At 42.5% G+C, this 19,630-nt stretch overlaps 1 protein-coding gene across 4 annotated transcripts in view; it reads right to left on the reverse strand.

Moving 5' to 3' along the window:
* The window catches only part of FAM13C (family with sequence similarity 13 member C), a 132,904-nt gene that overhangs the window by 52,708 nt on the left and 60,566 nt on the right, over nt 1-19,630 (reverse strand). For all 4 annotated transcript variants that reach the window (XM_082674165.1, XM_082674164.1, XM_082674163.1 and 1 more), the window contains one exon: nt 1,930-1,987. In XM_082674165.1, the coding sequence (XP_082530291.1) occupies nt 1,930-1,987 (58 nt within the window). The remainder of the gene's footprint in view (nt 1-1,929; nt 1,988-19,630) is intronic.

Below are 19,630 nucleotides of genomic sequence, written 5' to 3' on the forward strand. Positions count from 1 at the left end.
ACAATGTTGTGTTTCTTGATGCTGGTTACACACTTTGTGAGAATTCATCCAGTCATACACTTATGATATGTGCACTTTTCTATATGTATTTTCTATTTGCATTAAAATATTAAGGTAGTGTTTCCCACCTTTATTCCATAGGAGTCTGTTGCCTAAAGCAATGTTATTATGGGGTTATTCCATGAAAGAGTTTGGTGTTCTCTTAAGTTTGCGAAATGCTAGGCAAGACCAAGTTTAATTATGTTTCCACTCTATACGACGTCTCCATCAATGAGTCTGAATGAGTCAACCCTCCCTCCATGGCCTTGGACCGTGAGCTGCCCCTGTTCAAGCTTTCCTAAGGTTTCCTCCAGCCCCCAAATCTTAGCCACAACGTGATCTGCACATCTGATTTATCCCGATTGGAACAATTCCACTTGAGCACATACTGTTATCAACCAGTCCGGATGAGCATCACCAGTTTTTCATGGAAGAGCGCATACTTACAATATGCTGCTGACTGCTCTTTCAGAGACCTGTCTCCAATCAGCACTCCTGCACCCATGCAATCCCAGAGCAGTGAACTAGCACATTTCATGTAATTTGCAAGTACAATAGCATGAAGGAATACAGAAAAGCAGATTTTCAAAGAGAGCGTTATGCAACTGTAATTTGAGAATGCTCAAGTCATCTTCACATTCTCACGGGGTTGCAGCTCACACATCAGAGTTTCTCCCAAATACCTGAAACCTATCACTACTTGACTCTTACAATCACCTCATTTTTCTAGTCACTTATGTCAAAACAAGTCAGTGCTTCTTTACAACCAGCATTTTGCTTATTCCCAGTGGGGCAAACAGCTGTGCTCACGGATTCAGGCTCTTGCCTTTTTTCTCTCAAACCTTTTTTCACTCTTTTTACCACAGGCAAGATTGTGGAATCTGAAGGCTGTCTCCAATGCACAAAGGAATAACAAGCAGGGTTCTGGGTTGTTATCTTTACGACATTTCCCACAACTTCAGTAACTTATTTAACTGGGTTTAATTAGGCACCTGGTTTACCTTTGGCTACTCATTTATGCCAAGTTCTACAGTAAAAAAGAAAAAGGAAAATCACCTAAGTTCAATTAGCTGTCATATTTTTGGAGGCGGAGGAGAGATGGCATCAAATGATGAAAAATTTGCCCGAAGCCCATCATTTCTCTTCCTGGCGTCTGAACGTCAAGTCTTTTCATTCTTTTTGTCATGATCTTATTAGTCAGACATACCACCCACTGCTCCTTAATTATACAATGAGGGCAAGAGAAATTAGAGTATTCCAAACCAGTGTCTTAAGCTAAGGCATTCACGACAACAGGGATCCTAATTACATTATACTGATTTCCAATGGGGGAATTAAGTTATATATTTCAAAGAAAATCTAGAACAAGCTTATTAACGTTGTGATGTCCAGTTCAGTGGGAAACCATCTGCATTGGAAAATGTGGCTTCAATGTCTCAAAGCATACCAGAGGACCATTTTGCAAATACCAAACTATATCACACTCCATGGAAAAATGGTAAGCATGATCATATTTGAGACTGCAAAGGGCATTAGAAAAAGCAGGGGTTGGGAAGATAACATAAAACTAAGAGAAAATTTTACAAATGTAACTGTCACAGCCATGGTTATATAATCCTGAAGCAAAGTTGAAAGAAGTGTAACGAAATGACTGCTGGACTTGGTTTACTTCCAAGACATAATGAGCAGTCTTGCAAATTATATTTTAAATGTATTTGCTCCAGAGCAAGGAGAAACACGTTTCCAAAGAAGTGCAAGGAAAACACATTTACTTAAGAGCAAAAACATTTAAAGTTTTAATCAGAATAAATTCCTAGTACTAGGAAAAAGAATAATAAATTTCACGATTGGCTAATTCATGTTCATACAACCAGCAATGACTGCACCTACCTCATTGAGGTCCTGCCGAGTTTCATCCTTTGGCCACACGGCCGCCCTCTGGTCTATTCTATAAAACACAAAGAAAAAGTATTTCCATTGAAAAGAAACCTTTCAACAATGTACATATGAAGTTGGCAGCTACAGATCTGACCACACCCCTGTTAAAAACCCTCAGTGGTGTCCCACTGCCCGAAGAGCAAAATCCAGACTCCTTATAACGGTCTGCAACACATTACAGTGTCTGAACTCTGCCAGTCTTCCTGTCCCACCTCCTATCACTCTCACCCTTGTCCTCTACCCTCCAGCCTCTCTGGCCTTCAGTTTCTTGAACACACAGTGCTGGCTCCCTGTTCAAATCTTCACACTTGCTTTTCCCCCCGATTTTCACAAAGCTGACTCTGCCCAGCACAGAGCATCAGCTCAGCTCCTATGTCACCTCCCAACGAGTCCTTCCGGATCTCTCTAATCAATCTATCCCTCCCCTTCACTCTCTATTGCACTGTCTTTAGATTTTCTTCTTAGCGCTGTCACTACCTAAAGTTATGATGTTTATTTGCATTTCCATGCTAAAATGTAAGCTCCAAGAAATCAGTTATTCTGTCCATCTTCTACACTGCTGAATCCTCAGTACCCAGTGCAAAGTCAGTATTTTTATGACCAAATGTGATCTGATACAGTTCTTACAGAAAGATACCATTTGTGCACTGAAGATAGCTTTTGGAAATTTCATTCTATCACTTACCTAACAAAATAAAAGTTACAGCAATTCCTGGGTAACACGGTAAAGCTAGGTTTTGCCATTTCATAGCTTGCAACAGAAGAAAAAGGTCTTAAGGCAAATCTACTCTGAATAAATTTTTTTAGGTTAAAAACAAAAAAACAAAACTCCACTACTGGCAGATGCTAAGCTCTAAATCATGATTCATCAAATGCTATGGTCCAATGGCATCTACCACATAACATTCAAGTTTTTCTGCAGCAGTTTTCATGCTATTATATAATAAATATATTAAGTTATAATTATTCTTTTTAAAAGGCCTGCTCTCTTAAGGAATAAAAGCTTTAGTCAGTATTAAGTCATTTATAAAAAGATTTATTTGGGGATATAATTATTTACAGTTATTATCCTGCTTTGGTTTGAGTCCTGAAAAAAGGGTATGTGTCCTCTGAATGGTCATCAAGATGAATGATTTCTGAAAGTAACGATGCACATTTAGAAATGCCATGAGCCTAACTTCTTCAAAGTATTCTTAAGAATGAGAAGTTCCTTCAGTCCATGAGTACTGCTAACTGTGCAAACAACTTACTTCCAATGAGAAACTGAGGAGATGTTAAAACAGAATTGGACGGTCACACCGACGTTGACCACATCTGCACAAACGTCCCTCCTGGGTGTGAGAGAAGACTAAGGGTCCCAACCACGAGCCCACGGAGAGATGGTCCAAGTGAGAAAGTTAGTTAGGGGAAGAAAGCGCTGGCACACCCACCCTCTGCCCATGAGTTCGCTGGGCCACAAACAGTGACTCCAGGGCTTCAGAAAATACCAAGCAGCTCTTTCCTGCAAAATGGGAGAGACCCTCTCATGGAGAGGGGGTAACCTGACCTATCCAGTAACATCTAAAGTTCTGAATGGCTCATGATTTCCCTGTAACCTAAAGTGGTTCTCAAATTGTGTTTTTATAGAGTTAGAGTAGCCCCAGAAAAATGAAAGAATTGTGTTCTCTGATGGAAAGAATATTTACCACTTTACAGTTTTCAACCGTACATTTCTCCAGGGCTCTGATGTCAGCAAATGGTAAAACAAATAGATGGCAGCAAACATTAACGAAGAAAGCAGAAATAAGACTTTGTTTAAAATATATAGTATATATTATTGCAATGCAGAGAACAGCTACATGTAACACACTCACGTGATCTTCAATGAAAACTACTTGTCATCTCCAGATAAATCTCCAGATCAACTGTAAGAACTGCTCGGGGCTTTGTGACCACCTAGAGGGGTGGGACAGGGAGGGCGGGAGGGCGGGAGACGCAAGAGGGAGGGGATATGGGGGTATATGTATATGTATAGCTGATTCACTTTGTTAGAAAGCAGAAACTAACACACCATTGTAAAGCAATTATACCCCAATAAAGATGTAAAAAAAAAAAAGAACTGTGGTCTAAGCATCAAAGATGCTTTAATGTAATAGCCATCGGAATGTCTCCTATGTGACTGGTACAGTGCTGGGGAAAAAGAATCAATGAGCAGGCTCTAGACCTTTAGGAAACTTACAGTCTAGTGGATCCTGAAGCAGAGAATAAAACTAATTAAAACCCAGTCTTGAGGTTCTTTCCATAAATCAAGGAATGAGCACACAGGAGCTGCTATGAGAATGGTGGAGAGGGGCTGGGGAAGTAGAGACAGACGAAAGAGACATTTTCAAGGAGAAAAACAACAGGTGTTGGGTGTGAATTGAAAGTATGGAATGAAAGAGATGGTGTAATGAAAACTAATCCAAAGTTTTGAGCCTGTGTGACAAGAAAGATGATAGATGATGGTTTTTCCAGTGGAGAAAGAAAAATAGGTCATTTGGAAGAGGAGAGCAGGCAGCTGGCATGAGTTGTGATTTAGACATTTGAAGCTTGAACTGAGGATAAAACAGGGAAGTGAAAATACCTGAGCCGGGCTCACGGTAGCATGGGGCACTCGACGGTGTGTTCCAGAGAGTGAGGGCAGAGGTAACAACAGTGACTCACAGTGGTCACAGGTTCTCCATCAGCTTTTCACTTGCTGTGTGGCCAGAGCCTAGCACAGTGCTTGGCACATGTCACGTGCTCTCTACATGCCTTTCAGATGGATGAAAAGATGAAGAAACAGAAGGACCCAGACCCAAGAATGACTTCTTGATCTACCACTTACTAGGCGTGTGTACCCACTGGCAAGATATTAACCTCTCTCAGCCTCAGTTTCCTCATCTGTCAAGTGAAGATAACATCACAGGATAATTCAGGATGTGAAGCACAGTTCATGAAAAATGTTTATGACTACTGTTGGCTGTATTAAAAATAACACATGGGGCTTCCCTGGTGGCGCAGTGGTTGAGAATCTGCCTGCCGATGCAGGGGACATGGGTTTGAGCCCTGGTCTGGGAAGATCCCACATGCCACGGAGCAACTAGGCCCGTGAGCCACAACTACTGAGCCTGTGCGTCTGGAGCCTGTGCTCTGCAACAAGAGAGGCCGCGACAGTGAGAGGCCCATGCACCGCGATGAAGAGTGGCCCCCACTAGCCCCAACTAGAGAAAGTCCTCGCACAGAAACGAAGACCCAACAGCCATAAATAAATAAAATTTAAAAAAAAAAACAAAAAAAAACAAATAACACGTGGATTCTATAATCAAATGTAAAAAATACCATAATAGAATTATAAATGATAATTAATGGTATATTTAATTATAATAATTGAAGCCTTGTGAATAAGCAGGAAGAAATAAAAAGCTGAGTCATCCTTACTCAGGACCACTGGGCAGGTTTCTGAAATTGGCCAATTAGCGGACAGAAGAAAAAAGGGCCGTGAAGAAAATACAGATGCATCACTAAGGAGATAAGAAGGCAACCAGAACAGCACTTTGAATAGTGAAGAGAAAGATGTTATAAGAAAAAGGAGTGTCAAGAAGAGCCTAACAGAAATATACTCAGCCATTAAAAAGAATGAAATAATGCCATTTGCAGCATCATGGATGGACCTAGAGATTATCATACTAAGTAAGCCAGATAAAGACAAATATCATATCACTTATATGTGGAACCTAAAATATGACACAAATGAACTTATCTACGACACAGAAACAGACTCACAGACATAGAGAACAGACTTGTGGTTGCCAAAGGGAGAGGTGGTGGGGGGAGGGAAGGGTTGGGAGTTTGGGATTAGCAGATGCAAACTATTATATATAGGATGGATAAACAACAAGGTCCTACACTGTATAGCACAGGGAACTATATTCAGTATCCTGTGATAAACCATAATGGAAAAAAATACGAAAAAGAATATATGTTTAACTGAGTCACTTTGCTGTACAGCAGAAATTAAATACAACATTGTAAATCAATAGGACAGGAATAAAGACACAGACATAGAGAATGGACTTGAGGACACGGGGAGGGGGAAGGGTAAACTGGGACAAAGTGAAAGAGTGGCATGGACATATATACACTACCAAACATAAAACAGATAGCTAGTGGGAAGCAGCCGCATAGCACAGGGAGATCAGCTCGGTGCTCTGTGACCACCTAGAGGGGTGGGATGGGCAGGGTGTGAGGGAGACGCAAGAGGGAGGGGAGATGGGATTATAAATATATGTACAGCTGATTCACTTTGTTATACAGCAGAAACTAACACACCATTGTGAAGCAGTTATACTCCAATAAAGATGTTAAAAAAAAACCCAGTATACTTCAGTAAGATTTTTAAAAAAAAAGAAGAGCCTAACAATTTCAGGTAAATGCCAGGCACTTTACTTACATTATTTCATCTAATCCTCATGGTAACCACATGAGATTAGCATTATTAGGCCCATGTGACCTAATAGGAAACAGTTAAGGCAATTAAATAATTTTATCCATGAATAAACAAATAGTTATTAAACAGCAAATTATGTCAAGTATGATTGCAGGTGCTGGGAATAAAGCAGGGAATAAAACAAGTCTCTGCCTCACTGTCATAGAAGCAGAGAGACCATAAAGAAACAAACCTGGTGCACCAGATGCTAAATATTACAGAGGAAAAGAAAGCAAGGTAAGGAGAACAGGACGTGCAGGAGGACTGCCCAAGCTCACGCTGCTAGAAAATCGCAGTCATCCGGAGATAATGAGAATGAAAGCAGAGAAAAAGAAAGGTCACTGGATCAGAAAAGATAAAGGTCATGGCAGAAGAGGAAACAGAAACAGAAGCTTCTCACTAGAGAAGTTTAGCAATGAAAAGAGGAGAACTGGAACAGGAGCTAGGTGTCTCAAATTCCCTTCTTCTTAAGATCTTTAAAGGTAGTGTTTGAACCATTTACAATCCTGCCAACTCCAATACAACCCTGCTCTCTAGCCCATGCCCAGGAAGCAGGAAATTGCAGCCTGGACTCAGAGCTCTCAGCACTGATGCCTCCCATCACCACCACCCCCAACACCCCCATCACCACCACGCCATCACTGTCACTACAACCCCATCACTGTCACCACCATCACCACGACCATCACCACCAGCAACACCACCAATGCCACCATGACGGCCACCCACCATGACATAATTCAAAACAAAACACTTCTTAACAGAGGAACATAAAACATAATTGTGTGCTGATATTAAACGAGCTTTTTCCTGGACTCTGTGGCTGCAAAACTGTGGCTAGCCCATGGAAGTGCAACTTTTCTGAAACTTGTTGGTGTTCCCACGTTGCTGGAACCCCAAAGCCTGTGCTGAGCCAGCCTGTAGGCTCATCCTGCAGTGACCTTTCCTTGGGAGGTGGACTGGAATTTAAAACAGCAAAGTGAACAAAGCATTAAGATACTTTTCTTGGCCTACAGATAATGTCAAACCCCAGATGTGATCATGTGTGAAGAAGCAGTATTTTAGCATAGGATATTTGATTTATATCAACTTACTGTAATTAATTTAGCAGCTTAAAATGTTCCCTGTCTCAGTAAAAAGCTTCCCCACCTCTCCAATTGCTCATGGAAGATATCTGAGAGTTATCTGACACTCTCCTCTCTCTCAAGTCCAACAGCCAAGCCATTACCAAGTCCTTCAATTTCTTATCCCAAATCACGTTTAGATCTGTCCTCTCTCCTCCCACCGCCACACCTTAGGCCAAGTCGCCATCATCTGTCTTCTGGGCTACCTTCCTGGTCTCTCTACTTCTCCTCTACCTTCTCCAAACCACTGCCCACACAGCAACCTTGTCGCTACCCTTCTGCCCACTTAAAATACAGATCGAAATTCTTCCAGCATCCTGTGACATCCTGAAGGAGTTACATCTGTCCACTTCTCCAACCTCAACTCACGTCATTCTCCTCCTCCACGCTCCCTTCCGCCTCAGGCCTTCTACGTGCTGTCCCTGCGCCCGTAACAACTCTTCCCTCTCCACTTTCTCTCCTAATTAACTCACGCATCCTCTAGACACCAGGTACCAGACCAATCAGGCCTCCCTTTCATAGGACTTGCTGTATTCTGATCTTTCACATCTGCCGCGTAGCACGTGTCAGTCCCTAATTGTGTATCTGTCTAATTATCTGATTGTCTCTCATGATGGCAAAAGCTCTATGGGGCAGGGATCACATGAGTCTTGCGCAACGTTTTCTCTCTAGAGCTAAGCCTGGCAGTTGGCACATAGTAGGCACTCACATGTTTGCTAAGAAAGGATTAGTCCCAGGGTCACGGGCTGCTGTCGGTATATTCCTGAATGTGTTTAATGATTAGGATAAGACTCATACTCCCTCCTCCGCCCGTGGCATGTAGCAGCGCTGGCAGGATGGCATGACTCTCACTCCCACAAGCAGATGCGTTTCTTGCCTGAGGAGACCTGCTAAAGTTGAGCAAGTGGCTTTCCAACCCACGTTTAGAAAATCTGGGCAGCAAGTAAAAGCAGAGCATCCAACACACTCTTCAGAGTCCTTCATAAAGAACCAGAGCCTGAAAGCTACACCGTGTCTACCATGGCTCACAGCCTAAGAGTTCAAGCTATTCCACCGCCTCGGATGAGCCTCTGTATTAGAAAACAACACAGGATACACTAATGTATACCCGGATGACCGCCTGCTGGCTGGACGACTGTTGCTTCCTGAAACTCTTCTGAAAACAAAAGGTATATCCCAAGAGGACAACCCTCTGAGCACAATATTCATTATATACAAACAATTGCTCTATATGCAGACACAGGCAAGATGCCAAGGAATTCCAGTAATATTATCACAAATAGTAACAGCCCTCGATACCGGCAAATATAAAGCCCCGCTCCCTGCAGAGCGTAGACTCTATTAAAGACATTCTCTTACTGCTTCTTACCAAATTTCTACGCTAAACGACTGAGATCAAGTATTGGGCAGCCAACTCCAAAGAGAAAGAAACCGAGGCCCAGAGTTCAAAATGGCTTTCAAAGAGACGGCTGACAGAAAACAAAACCAGACGCCGAGAGCTGACTTTTCCATCCACGTAGCTCCTTGTCCAGACCAGTGAACTCTCAGAGGCGGACAAGGGTGTTGGGGCTGGAGGTGGAATGCTGACCCCCAGGAATAGGCCCCCCAGTAGCAGGGACCCAAGCTTGGCTCCCACCTCCCACTGCACTTCTCTGAAGACTAGAATCAACCAGTGTTATTAACAACAGATTCCTTATTATTCAGCCATAAAAAGGAACGAAACTGGGTCATCTGTAGAGACGTGGTGGACCTAGAGACTGTCATACAGAGCGAAGGAAGTCAGAAAGAGAGAAACAGGGGCTTCCCTGGTGGCGCAGTGGTTAAGAATCCGCCTGCCAATGCAGGGGACACGGGTTCAAGCCCTGGTCCAGGAAGATCCCACATGCTGCGGAGCAACTAAGCCCGTGCACTACAACTACTGAAGCACCGGCGCATAGAGCCCGTGCTCCGTGACAAGAGAAGCCACTGCAATGAGAAGCCCGCGCACCACAATGAAGAGTAGCCCCTGCTCGCTGCAACTAGAGAAAGCCCGCGCACAGCAACGAAGACCCAACGCAGCCATAAATTAATTAATTAATTTTTAAAAAAGAAAGAGAATACTAAATATTGTATATTAACCCATATATGTGGAATCTAGAAAAATGGTACAGATGATCTTATTTGCAAAGCGGAAATAGAGACACAGACGTAGAGAACAAACATAGGGACACCAAGGGGTAAAGGGGTGTGTGTGGGATGAACTGGGAGACTGGGAGTGACATATATACACTATTGATACTATGTATGAAATAGATAACTAATGAGAACCTACTGTATAGCACAGGGAACTCTACTCAGTGCTCTGCGGTGACCTAAATGGGAAGGAACTCCAAAGAAGAGGGGGTATGTGTATACGGATAGCTGATTCACTTTGCTGTACAGCAGAAACTAACACATTGTAAAGCAACTATACTCCAATAAAAATTAATTTAAAAAAACAAACAAAGATTCCTGGGCCCACACTCACTAGGTCAGGACTGGTAATGTGAAATTAACAAGTACTCCAGGGCATCCCCAACCGGAAAACATCATCCTCAAGGCCCAGGTGCAACCACATGGGAGAAGACCAACAGCTGAAGGGCGCAGGTGAGGGACTCCTGGGAGTACGGCAGTGACCTGGGTGTTTCCGGCCTGGCCTCCCAGGGGACACATTCCAGAAGAGGGAAAGGCTAAGTCCCTGGAGACGCTCTGAGCAACCTGAAACACAAGGCAGCCCAGCCACCCTGGAATAGGCAACCCTCCTTGGTGGGCTGGAACAGAGCCCAGAAACAGCCAGAACCACACTAATGCCTGGAGAATAACTGAGCAGTGAGTCAGGCCCACAATATCGGGACTGGGAGAGGTAAGAAGGTAGAGTTGGGACAGGATATTTAGGACAGGAGACCCAGCAGGAGCAGACGTCCCAATAATGCATTTTCATTAATAATGATGATAGCACCACCTGGTTTGCTGAGCAGGACACAAAGCTCTCTGCTTCCATCATCGCACTCTTCCACTCACTTAGTACAGAATGATCAGACACCTGCTCCTGGGGCAAGCAATGCTCAGCCCAGGGGGCAGAGTGATCTCAGCAGACGCTTCCGTTCCACGGAGAGTTCTGCGCACTCACATTATCCGCCTCAAGCACCTGCCGAGTCTCTTCATTTTTCTGCCTCAAGGTTTTTTCAAGGCAGAGCTCAATCCCTTAGCCTGAAAGGGTGGGAGAGTTAACCTCTGCTGGGGGCAATCCTTAGCCAGCGGAACACGGAGGAGAGCGTGTGGATAAACACTGAGACCCCCAACTTTCAGAGGGATACGTCTGAGGACTTTCTGAGAATCACAATGTAATACTGTTATGTAATTACTTTTTTCCCCACTAGATCATGAACATGCGGCCATGTAAGTAAAGACTCCCACAAAATGTGGTTTTAAATATCTATCATGCAGATTGGCATTTCTTAAGTGGGTGGTGGTATGCCCACTAGGGAGCATTTAGGCAATTGAGGGTTATTTGTGATGGGCACAGACGTTGGGTTGCCCCTGACATGCATGGGGAAGCCCCACACAACAAAGAATTGTTCCACCCCTGCAGAACTTCCAAATGTCCTCTGGGAATGTGAGAGTCACAGGCACTTGCTCTCAGCACAATCTGAACTAGAAAACGAGGACGGCTAGTGGATGAAATAGAAGTATCTAGAGTACTCAAGTATGGAGAAGGGGATTGGACTGGACTGTCTCAAGTGTTTCACCCAGAGCCACTATCCTATGATTCCACCATATATAGGAATCCAGCCATGTGACTTTCTATCTAGTTCTCTCAGAGGTGTCAATTATCCATTATATTCCTATCTCCTTCCATGATCAGATAATTGAAAAATTTACATTCTAAATCTCAGCTGGGTTACCCACTTCAAATCCTACACCTAGACAGCTATTACCCTTAAGTACAAACCAAGGAAACTACAATGGATGTACTTAAAAATATTTTTCAACAATTGTTACTACAGAAATATCTACAGATATAAATCGTAGAACTAACCAAAATATCAAATAATTTGGAATTAGTTAAATCAATGATGGTATATCCATAGAATAGAACATTTCCAGCCATGAATATTTTAGAAAATTTTATGACGTTGAAAAATACAGTATTAAGTGGGACAAAAAAAGTTACACAGAAATATGTCTCTAAGATTTCACATATATGAAGCAAACTGATATATATATTTCATATATATACATATGTATAAATTACACCAAAAATGTTTTATCTAGCATTGATAAAGGAAAAAAATAGAGGGGGGTGGTGGGAGCTGTGTGTGTCATTATATAGGGGGGTGTGTGTGTGTGTGTGTGTGTGTGTGTGTGTGTGTGTGTGTGTGTGTGTGTGTGTGTGTGTGTGTGATAATACATCACAGAACCACTGCCTCATTGGGAAGATGAAGAGTAACCTGAAAAACAGCCCATGGCCTCAGGAACACGGCACACTTAAACAGCTGTAGTCAAAGTTCTAAATTAGATTTAAGTTTAAACACACACTGTCTCCTATAATCATTATTGAAATTTCTCTCTTAAATCTATTCCAAATTAGGCCAAGAAGCTTTCCAAGATATTGAGATGTTAAGGACGAAGTTTTTCTTTCCATCTCCTAGAAATATCATTTCTAACACAGGGCTATAATGACACCGAAGTTTGTAAAACAAGTCTCTTATAGAAAATTGTATGTTAAAGTATTTGTTATAGAAAATCAAATTTGTTCACCTTAGTTACAAATGAACTCAGCAGCCTTGTGATAATTAAACCATTACTCTATTAGCTTCTGTATAAAGACTGTATCGTCAGAATGCATTCTAGTCTAGCTTTATACTCTGGGGCCTGCTTTAAATAGACAGTACTTCTAACAGATTCAAACCCTAATGAATCATGAAGTCCCTTTCACACACCATTCTTTTTTATGCCCACATTAAAACAATAGCAACGACATAAAAACATATACTGCAGTGGTAACAGAGGTTATATATGAGTGGTACAATTACAAGAAATTTTTATTTGCTTGGAATTTACTGTATTTTCCAATAAAACCATGTTTCACTTATTTTATTATTTTTTTTTTAATGAAAGAATGAGTTTCCCTTTTATCTTTATGCTAAACATTGTCCAGCGAACGAGCTAACATTTTATCAAGTGATCAAGGGCAGACTCCTTCAGAAAAAAAGAAAAGAAGAAGGAGAACAGGGCTTCGTTCCCAGAATAATCAAGGGTGGGCTCTTTTTCAATCAACAGTTTAAGGATTTGGTGTGGGACTTTTTTTGTGCTCTACAGCAGGGAGGATGAATTATTTTTATCTGTGACTGCAAGAGCTTGTATTATTAAGCTAAAGTCTTCCTGTGTCTAATCCTTTAAACATCCAGAGTGTGGAGCGTTTTCAGTGTTAGAGCCAGAGGGGGCTTTAGAAATCATCTGACCCAAACTTGTGTTTGGGGAGGGGACTTAGGGATTTCAGTGACGTGACCAAGGTCACCTGATAGACATGAGGTAAGACCCTGCATTTCTTTTTTTTTTTTTGTAATTCATTTTATTGAAGTACAGTTGATTTACAATGTTGTGTTAATTTCTCCTCTACAGCAAAGTGATTCAGTTATATATATGCATCCTTTTTCATATTCTTTTCCATTATGGTTTATCACAGGATATTGAATATAGTTCCCTGTGCTATACAGTAGGACCTTGTTGTTTAGCCATCCTATATGTAATTGTTTGCATCTGCTAATCCCAAACTCCCAATCCATTCCTCCCCCCCACCAACCTCCCCTTTGGCAACCACAAGTCTGTTCTCTATGTCTGTGCGTCTGTTTCTGTTTCGTAGATAGGTTCATTTGTGTCATATTTTAGATTCCACATATACGTGGTATCATATGGTATTTAAGACCCTGCATTTCTTAAATTGAATGTTTTTTCCATTCCACCAGCTTGCTTCTGCACCCATGGGGGTGAAGGCAGGATGGGGGGACGAGAAGAGCCCTCACTGTACGGCTGTCTTCCTATGCAGTATAAGCAAAGAAAGCTATTTTTAGAACCCACTCATTGCCCAACTGCATACCAGGACTCTCAAAATATTGTCAAGACAAACTCATGTTTTTATCTCTACTATACCCCTACCCCCCATTTAACAAGTCCTAAAACCACACTAACAAGAAGAACACGCTGACAGCACGCGGAGCTCCTGCTCTGGTACAGTCCAAGAAGGCAGATCTTAAGCTCTTTATTATTAAAACTCTCTGGCTGCTCATTCCCTTACTCATTCTTTCTCTTTTTAGCAGAGTCCATTTAGACTCTGCCTACTTCTCAAAAAACATTTGAACAAGAAACAAGCAGCTATTAAAACACACACAAGTTGTCTATCTCAAAAACAAAAGATGAAAGGATTTATCCCCCATGGAAAAGCTGCTGGCAACAAAAACTTCCTCTTTCCATAAAGCAACAAAGCTTTTTCTTTTATCTGGAACGTTACAAAAATAGTCAAAGCCATCAAAGGCCATTATCCTTGCTAATACCCCAATCTTCAACCCCCTCTAACTGGGGACTTCCGGATGAAGAGGCTAATGAACTCTAATTCACAAATGTAACCACCAACTTAATTAGTAGCAACACAGTGCTACAGGATAGCTCCTGTTTATACAGGCGAGGTCTTTAACGACACTCAAAGGCTTACTGCTGTCATAAATCTTAATACAGCATTTTAAACACAAGGGAGTTAATCACTCTCAAAAGTAAATTTACGTCGCTGGTAAGAAATCCCCAGCTTCCCTGTATTCTCTTACACTCATAAATTCCCCTTTGTCATACCTGAGCCGTTTACAGAACTGGCACTGGCGTTAGCCGTAAAAATCAATCAAACTGAACTGACTGCTCTAAACAGACGGATGGTGCTTATCTTGGTTCTATTACAAGGGAACTGAGGGCTTAACCAAATCACAGCCTCACTGGGGGTCAAACTAGAAAATGAGAGGGTTGTATTTAATGATTACTAAGGCTTCATTCTGGCTCTAACTAAATGCAGTTCTATACTTTTCCGTGTTTTGAAAAGCTCCAGGTACGCAGCAGCATGCCAGAGAAGGGTAATATGCAGCCTCACCGCTCAGATGCACTGAGAATCCAAATTAAAATGTAAACACATCCGGATATATGTATATGTATATGTATATGTATATGTATAGCTGATTCACTGTTATAAAGAAGAAACTAACACACCATTGTAAAGCAATTATACTCCAATAAATCTGTTAAAAAAAATGTAAACACATCATCTTGGAGAAAGAGGCATTAAGGTATTATCAGCCATCACCTTATTAGGGCTTAGCTCCAGGCAGCTAGAGTCCTAAGGATGAGCAGTTGCTGGGAAGAAAAGGATGGAAGCAGGCATTTTAAATCAAATGCCTATAGGAGCCAGGCAAAAGCATAAATTAATAAAGAGATCTGGGTAGGAGCTGTGAAAAAATGGAGAGCTGCTTCTCAACTCCAGCTATCTGCTGCCTTGTAGGAATGTACGTCCTGGGTTATCCCATTTTCAGATTTTTCAAAACAATGTAAAAAAGCCATAAAGACTCTAATATTTAAACACTGAATCAAAATATTTTTACAACAGTCTACCAGTCAAATATACCTCCACACTAGATACACGTGCAGGACACTGAGTTTGAGATCTCTGATGTGGGGCACTATACTGCCAAGGAATATAACAGAAACATGAGGGGAGCTGGTAAATAGAAGGAAGGGTGCAAAGAAACAGAGCAGAGTGGGCTGCATCAGTATCTGAGGTTGGCTCTGTTGAGGGAATTCAGAAGAGCAAGCAAACTTGGAGGTAGGAAGAGATTAAGACAGTGAGTCTAAACCTTTTGGGGGATCATGGGTAGCATAGGAAATTCTGATAAATGCTTTAGAGACGTTTACCTGGAAAAATAAACATATGTAGTAGGCAGAATAACGTGGCCCACGAAGATGTCTATGTGCTCATTCCTTGTCCCCCTCCCCTTGGTACCTTACATGACAAAAGGGATTCTGCTGATGTGATGAAGCTAAGGACCTTGAGATGGAGAGACTATAGTGGGCTATCTGAGTGGACCCAATCTAATCAGTTGAATCCTTAAAATCAGAACAATTTTCCTGCCCTTGGTTGTAAGAAAAGAACAAACCTGACGCCATATTGAATCTGTTCCTTTAGCTCTAACCCTGTGCTCTGCTGGCTGTGCTTAGTCATGTTGGCTCTGCACTTTTGTAAAAATAAAAAAATGTTGCCCATAGCCTGAAATATTCATGGTAGCTCATCCTCAAGGCTCTGACCTTTAAAGGTTTAACACTTTTCCATTTATACAGAGATTAAAAGTTGCAGAACAGAGAATAACCTTTGTCTTGTTGGAGGTTCATGGGAACACTGTGATCAGACCTATGTGGACAGCTGCAAGAGCAAAGGATTCCGGCACCAAGAAGTGTACAGCAACCAGCCACATCTTCTCCCCTTTTAGTACAAAAGAAGCCTGAATTCTAACTCAAGGAAGATGGTTCCCTCAGTCTGCTGGCTTTCCGAATAAAGTCACTCTTCCTTGCCCCAAAACCTCATTCTCGATTTACCGGCCTCTCATGAGACAAGCAGTAGGAGCCTGGACTCGGTAATGGTCAGAAGGAAACATATGGAAGAATGCTAAGAGAGATGCAACATTGCTAGCTTTGAAAATGGAGGAAAAGACCAAAAGGAAGCAATGTACGCAGCACCGGGAAACTGGAAAGACAAGGAAATACATCCATTCTCCCCTCGAACCTCCAGAAAGGAACGTAGGCCTGCTGACACCTTTATTTCACCCCAGAGAGACCCATGTTGGTCATCTATCCTACAGAAGTATAAGATTATAAATTTGTGTTGTTTTAAGTCACAGGTTTGTGGTCATTTGTTACAGTAGCAACAGAAAACCAATATAGTACACAGACACTCAAACTTTGGAAAAAACATTCATAGACCTCCCTAAAGCACACTTAGACACACAGATAAACGTCCCGTGCCCTAGGAAGAGCTCAACAACATGCTCTCTGAGCTGAAGCTATGAAACTATTTCTCTTTGGCACGCGTGAGAAGATCAATACCACCCCACGACACAAGCAGCTCCAAAACCTCACTTCTACAAGGATGGATTCATTCTCTGAACTACCCTTTTGAGTCCCACCCAAACCACATGTGACCCCTTGACAGCTCCTTGCTGTAGAAAGATCTTTCCTTCCTTTCTCAAAGTGCTCGTTATGATAAGAACATGCTCCTCCCCGGCCCTCCTCCCCAAGATGGTGGCATTTTACACCTGCTAAGATTTAGCCTGGTTTCTTCCCTCACTTTGAGCCAGACTTAGGTCTGGAGTGTTCTATTACAGTCCTCATGTCTCTATCGAGATCTTATTGGACACAATATGCCTGCACCTGGCCGTTTGCTGGTTTTAAAATGGAAGAGCAATGTTATCAGGAATGTGAGCTACCTGACTCAAAGTTGTTTTTAGCCTCAGCTCTCATTTCACCAGTTCATCAAATTTCACAATCCCTGTAATATTTAGAGTTTTCTTTTTAAGTTCCATTAGAGTGATCCTAGGTGACGCCACCATGGCTGTGACAAAAAAAAAACTCTGTAGTTTAAAGGTTACCATCCTGATCTAAATACTCAACCTAATATACCAGACGTAACGGCCTCACAACTCCTGATCTGCAACTTAACACCAGACGCTGTGACTGTCAACTCTGGTGCACAGGCAATTCTGGAATGCTGCTAGCTCAGAAAGCTAGATCCTGTCAAAGTGGAACATGGAGGCTAGAAAGGAAAAAGAAGAAGAGAACAAGGTATTTGGGGTCCTATGGAGGTTTGCTAAAGTACAGAGGAAGACAGGCCAGATCTGTTTTGGAGGAGACAAGCCTGACTCAATGAGGAAGGCTGCCCAGTGACCATGTATTTGGTTCCTTCTCCTGACATGCAGAAGAGGTCTAGGAACAGCCTAAAATGTTACACAAACTCTTGTGTGTATGTGTATCTCTTTTTTTCTGAGGAAAAGTGCCGTAAATCTGAGAATCTGAATGAACTATAACTCCCCACCCCCAAGTGTAGGAGCTGCTGCTCTGTATGTTTCCTCACGAGGACTTTTCTAATTCGATAAACTTAGCTCTCCCTAGTCATATGTGAATGATCCCCAGAGCAGAATCCTATTAAATTTCTGACTTGCCCTCTGATAACAGTAATATTACCACTTACCTTCTCCACTGCAGATGGGAAATAGAGTGGTTTTAAGTTTACCAAACATCGAGCGTCTTTGAGAAGGTAGATTGCTAATGTCATTTTCCCCTATCAGCCTCTGTGGAGTATCCAGCCCAAAGGGCACCATACATTTCATATGCAAGCATGAAGGATTTCGTCTTGTTTCTTGTGTGTGTGTTTTTTCTGTCTTTTTTATGATTTTGAAATATGCATGGGAATATAGCTGGCCTTATTCTTGCTGAGAGATGCAGTCACCAGTCTGGTGGGGGAGACAGGGTCACTGCCTAAATTGATTCTAATCAACCTAAAACAGCTTTGCTATAGTAAGGCCTCCAATAGGAAGGTGAGTGTCCCGATTAGCAGAGAAATGACAGGGCTGAGTCTTACCCGCTCTGAGGTCAAGTAAGAATAAACAGACAAGAGATGGCAACCAGCGAGGAGGTGAGAAAAGGTTTTGAAGAATCCAACTGGATAATGGATCACCTTACTTTTGGGGTCTCCATCAACCCTTTGGGGCTCTGATTCTAAATTTAGTACGTTGAATATTTTAAAGCACAATTTCACTATATATAAAATAGATAACTAATTAGAACCTACTGTAGAGCACAGGGAATCTTCTCAATACTCTGTAATGTATATGGGAAAAGAAGCTAAAAAGGAGTGGATATATGTATATGTATAACTGGTTCACTTTGCTGTACAGCAGAAACTAACACAACATTGTAACTCAACTATACTCTGATAAAATTGTTTTAAAAAGCACAATTTCATAGCACAGCCAATCTTGTCTGTCGTCGTTGATTCATTTAGACTCTGCTGCCTTAGAAAAAATTTTGAAAAGTCATGCCCAGAAGCATAGCCCTCCCTTTCCACTGAGTGAGAGCCATGATTACACTGTACACAAGATCCTACAAAGACAGCTGACACAACTAGCAGTTGAATTCTTTCTTCTGTTTATTTCCAGAAGAGACTTTCCATAGACAGCTGCAAGGCCAGGCTCCCATCCGAATGCCATGCCAACCTTGCTTCGGACAGCCTCCCACCCACATCCTTGCCCTGACGCAGGGCCATCTCTAGCACGTCCGGGAGACCAGAGGGGTCAGCCCCAGGGCCACTTCAAGGCTTAGAGACACCACCTGGATCAGCACAGGAGCCACGGCTGCTATGCTGTAATCAGACATTTGTAGGTTCAAATTCTGGCTCAGGGGGCTTCCCTGGTGGCGCAGGGGTTGAGAGTCCGCCTGTCGATGCAGGGGACGCGGGTTTGTGCCCCGGTCTGGGAGGATCCCACATGCCGCGGAGCGGCTGGGCCCGTGAGCCATGGCCGCTGAGCCTGTGCATCCAGAGCCTGTGCTCCGCAACAGGAGAGGCCCGCGTACCGCGAAAAAAAAAAAAAAAAAATTCTGGCTCAGCCTTTTCTACTTGTAGAATATCAGTCAAGTGCCTTGACAACTCAGCCTCAGGCTCCTTCTCCATAAAATGGGGCGAGGAGTACCCGCTTCGGGGAAGGGGTGAGGGCGAAATGACAGAATCTGTGAAAAGCAATTGGCCTGACTTCTACACTGTCATCAGCAATTACCATTATCACAGAAGAAAACCCAGTCCTCTCTAGCGTGGAATGAAAGAGGACAAAATGAAATCAGCGTTTCTCTCTCTCAGGGCAGGAGAGCCTCCGCTCCTCTCTGAGCCTTAAGGCCGATTACCTTCAAACTGCAGGCAGAGAAAGTAGGTTATGTACATTTCTCT

Source organism: Grampus griseus, assembly GCF_964374135.1.
Source record: "Grampus griseus genome assembly, chromosome: 16".
Lineage (NCBI taxonomy): Eukaryota > Metazoa > Chordata > Mammalia > Artiodactyla > Delphinidae > Grampus > Grampus griseus.